Raw genomic sequence first — 3,873 nt, 5'->3', positions numbered from 1 at the left:
AGCATTTGGTCTATGAATGGAAGAGGGAAGTGGTCTTTCCTTGTTACTGTGTTCAACTTCCTATAATCAATGCAAACTCGCCAGCCTGTGGTTACTCGAGTAGGAACTAACTCATCTTTATCATTTTGAACTACAGTAACACCTGATTTTTTCGGCACAACCTGAATGGGATTAACCCATTTGCTATCTGAGATCGGGTATATGATGCCCGCATCAAGAAGTTTTAGAATCTCACCCTTAACAACTTATTTCATGTTAGGGTTGAGTCTCCTCTGCATTTCCCTAGATGGTTTAGCATTTTCTTCAAGATTTATATGATGCATGCACACAATGGGACTTATGCCTTTAAGGTCTGAGATGGTCCATCATAATGCTTCTTTATGCTCCTTAAGTACTTCTAAAAGCTTACTCTCCTGTTCTGTATCTAAGGCTGATGAAATGGATTACATGCAAAGTATTAGAAGATCCCAAAAATGCATATTTAAGAGTATCAGGAAATGGTTTCAGTTCAAGCTTTGGTGGCTCAACAAGAGACGGGACAGACTTGGATTTAGAGAGTGGAATTGGCTCCACTCTAGCTTTCCATTTGGTGGTGTTCATGAGAGGTGCATATTCAATCAAAGAATTCACTTCACTTATGTATTCATCATCAAACAGATCCAAGTTAAAATTATTCAAACAAGCATGCAAAGGGTCAACAGACATGCTACTAGACAACGAATCATGAATCAAACTTTTAATCATGTTGATTTCATGCACATCATTATCATCATCAAGATCTAAATGTTGTTGGCTAGCATTAAAAACATTCAACTCCACAGTCATGTTACCAAACGATAATTTCAACACTCCATTACAACAGTTAATGATTGCATTGGACGTCGCCAAGAAAAGACGTCCAAAAATGACAGGAATGTGACAGTCTGGGTTCTGCACAGGATGAGTATCTATTACAATGAATTCCGCAGGAAAATGGAACTTATCAACCTTGATTAGAACATCTTCTACCACACCACGTGGCACTTTGACGGATCTGTCCGCCAATTGCAGAGTTGTAGGTGTTGGTTTTAACTCTCCAAGACCCAACTGCACATACACCGAATATGACAGTAGGTTAACACTTGCCCCTAAGTCCAGTAACGCCTTATTGACCGTATGGTCACCTATCATGCAAGTGATTGTGGGACAACCTGGGTCTTTAAACTTAGGTGGAGTCTTATTTTGAATGATAGAACTCACCTGTTCAGCAAGAAAGGCATGCTTATGCACATTAAGCTTTCGCGTTTGTGTGCACAGATCTTTCAAGAACTTAGCGTAAGCAGGGATATGCTTAATTGCCTCGAGAAATTGAATGTTAATATTGACTCGCCTGAACAATTCCAATATCTCGTTATATTGCGTTCCTTTCTTTTGTTGTTCTAACCTTTGAGGAAAAGGAGCTACAGGCACATTTGATGGCACAGAAACATTAACATCATCAGATTTTTTAGATCTAGGTACATGCTCAGATTGATTTTCAACAACTGGTGTATCATGCGACTGTGACTTAGACACAGACTCACTCTTTTCAGACATGCTTACATTGTTATCAATTATTTTACCACTACGAAGTGTAGTAACATCATTTGCAGTTTCATTACAATTAGATGTACTTGCCTGAAATGTGCCTTTCGGATTTTTCTGAGGTTGACTAGGGAGTTTACCCTTTTCCCTCTCATTTAGAGCATCACATATTTTTCCCAATTTAAGTTCTAGACTAGCAAATATTTGGTCATTCATCTTCTGATATTGCAAAATATTTTGATTCATTTGGTTTACACCATCATCAAAGCTAGGACTTTTCTCTACAGGGTACTGTGTGTGCGATTGTACTTGGGGGTTTCTAGGATATGAATATCCTTGTGTATTTCCCGATGTACCCCCTTGTACATGGCCCTTGGACCATGAAAAGTTAGGGTGGTTTCTCCACCCTGGGTTATATGTCTGAGAATAGGGGTTATGCTCATGCTTTTGATACAAAACATTAGCTTGTTCATGTCTGGACTCTTGAAATGCATGCAATTGCGGGCAGTTATCAACAAGATGATCAAAACTATTACACGCAACACAAATAGAAACCTCAACTTGGTTGCAAGAAGTAGTTGCAGCATATTTCACACTTTTCTCTAGTTCTAAAGCCTCAACTCTCCTAACCAATGATGCTATTTTAGCATTACCCTCAAAGTCAGACTCTATTTTATGAACATTACCCCTGATGGTCGACTTCCTAGGTGCTCTATCAGACTCCCATTGCTGAGTTTTCTCGGCAACTTCATGCAAGAAGTCCCACGACTCGGCGGCACTTTTATCTATGAACTTACCATTGCACATAGATTCAACAAGGTTCGAGTGGCGAAATCCAACACTTCATATAGAATTGTTGATAGTCTCCACTGTTCGAAACCATGGTGAGGACACTGCAGTAACAAATCGTTAAACCTTTCTAAATACTTGGACAATGTCTCACCATCTATTTGAACAAAACTATTGATATCCTGACGAATGGTGGATGTTTTGTGATTTGGGAAGAACTTTTTGAAAAATTCTTGCGTAAGTTCATCCCAACTTCTAATAGACCGAGGCCGTAAAGCATATAGCCAAGACTTGGCTTTTTCCTTCAAAGAAAAAGGAAATAAACGCAATTTCAGGGACTCTTCTGTCAACTGATTGAATCTGAGAGTCCCACAAATCTCCTCAAAGTCTCTCACGTGATGGTAAAGGTTTTCAGCATCAACCCCTCGAAACACAGGTAGCATATGTATCGTTCTCGCCTTTAGCTCAAAATGACCAGCAGTTTCTGGTTGAAACAATGCAAGAGGGCTGGATTGTCCTCGTGGGGTACATGTATTCCTTGAGATTGCGGGGTGGGATTAACTCATCACCCATTGACTTAGGTTGGTCAGGTCTTTCCTCGACAGACACAAGAATCTCAACTACGTCCTTTTGCTGAATTCTAACTAGACGATTGGTCTGGTCTCGAAAAGTCACAATCATAGCCTAACATACATACCATTCAACATGTTAAACACCCATTCAAACAACACATGCACAAGTTAGACCCACAGGGCTTATGCAAATGATAGCAGGTTTGCAGATGCATGCACAAAGACACAATATTTTGTAGAGATAAGCACAGTGAAATAACAGTTCAGCTAGCAAGTAAATTAACCAAATGTCACAGGATCATTCACAAAGATGTTATAAGTGGCGGGGGTTTGAAAATTCTTAGCAACTATTTTTGCATGCAAGATGGTGTATCATTCAAGACAAGGATATTAAAGTTGAGGCACGATCCCGCCGGTATAATACCGGGTTTAGGCACAACCAACAGGTTGTCTTGCAATCTTTTTCTCCTCACCCTTTGGTTTGAAAAGTAGCACCACAGGTACCTGTTGAGCTCAAAAGGCGAATTTCAGTAACCAGATATACACAACTACAACAAGGAGTAAATACGCTAAAACTATTACTACAGAAATTGAGATGATATATTACAGAGACACGAAACAAATACGTAGCTATTATACTATCATGACAGAATGGGGCTAACACAACATGAATTTATAGACAGGGGATGATATTATGCTAGTGCTTATATATTACAGAGAATTGAAATGCAATTACTTATGCAAGTGCTTAACTAACAAATGCAAGGTATACGACAAAGAACTACAGAAATCTAAGTTATGCTAAGAAGATGTTAAACTGCTGAAATGGAAATCTAGAGATGTAAGGAATGTTCAAGTGCACACAGAAATATACAACTACGGAGGGTAATGTCCTTACAGGTGAAAAAGGTTACTAACAACTAAAATCTTAACAAATATACAAACTAAA

General features: G+C 39.0%; 1 protein-coding gene across 1 annotated transcript; it reads right to left on the bottom strand.

The window, feature by feature from the left end:
- Positions 1 to 405: 405 nt before the first annotated feature.
- Positions 406 to 2,370, bottom strand: LOC113272869. Its single transcript, XM_026522663.1, has 3 exons — positions 1,240 to 2,370; positions 910 to 1,086; positions 406 to 813 (listed from the first exon to the last, which is right to left on the bottom strand). The coding sequence occupies exons 1-3, from the start codon at positions 2,368 to 2,370 to the stop codon at positions 406 to 408; spliced, it is 1,716 nt and encodes a 571-aa protein (XP_026378448.1).
- Between the last annotated feature and the right edge of the window lie 1,503 nt (positions 2,371 to 3,873).

This window comes from Papaver somniferum, chromosome 4 (genome assembly GCF_003573695.1).
Source record: "Papaver somniferum cultivar HN1 chromosome 4, ASM357369v1, whole genome shotgun sequence".
Lineage (NCBI taxonomy): Eukaryota > Viridiplantae > Streptophyta > Magnoliopsida > Ranunculales > Papaveraceae > Papaver > Papaver somniferum.
Note: the sequence above shows the minus strand (reverse complement) of the source record. Positions and strands in the feature narration are given on the sequence as shown.

Excerpts from the sequence above, each read along its gene's own strand:
- LOC113272869 (XM_026522663.1), bottom strand. The coding sequence starts at position 2,370 with ATGTGCAATGGTAAGTTCATAGATAAAAGTGCCGCCGAGTCGTGGGAC. Across the intron at positions 1,087-1,239 it reads ATGCCTTTCTTGCTGAACAG|TTGGGTCTTGGAGAGTTAAA; the intron begins GTGAGTTCTATC and ends GTGTATGTGCAG. Across the intron at positions 814-909 it reads ACCCAGACTGTCACATTCCT|TTGAATGTTTTTAATGCTAG; the intron begins GTCATTTTTGGA and ends ATGACTGTGGAG.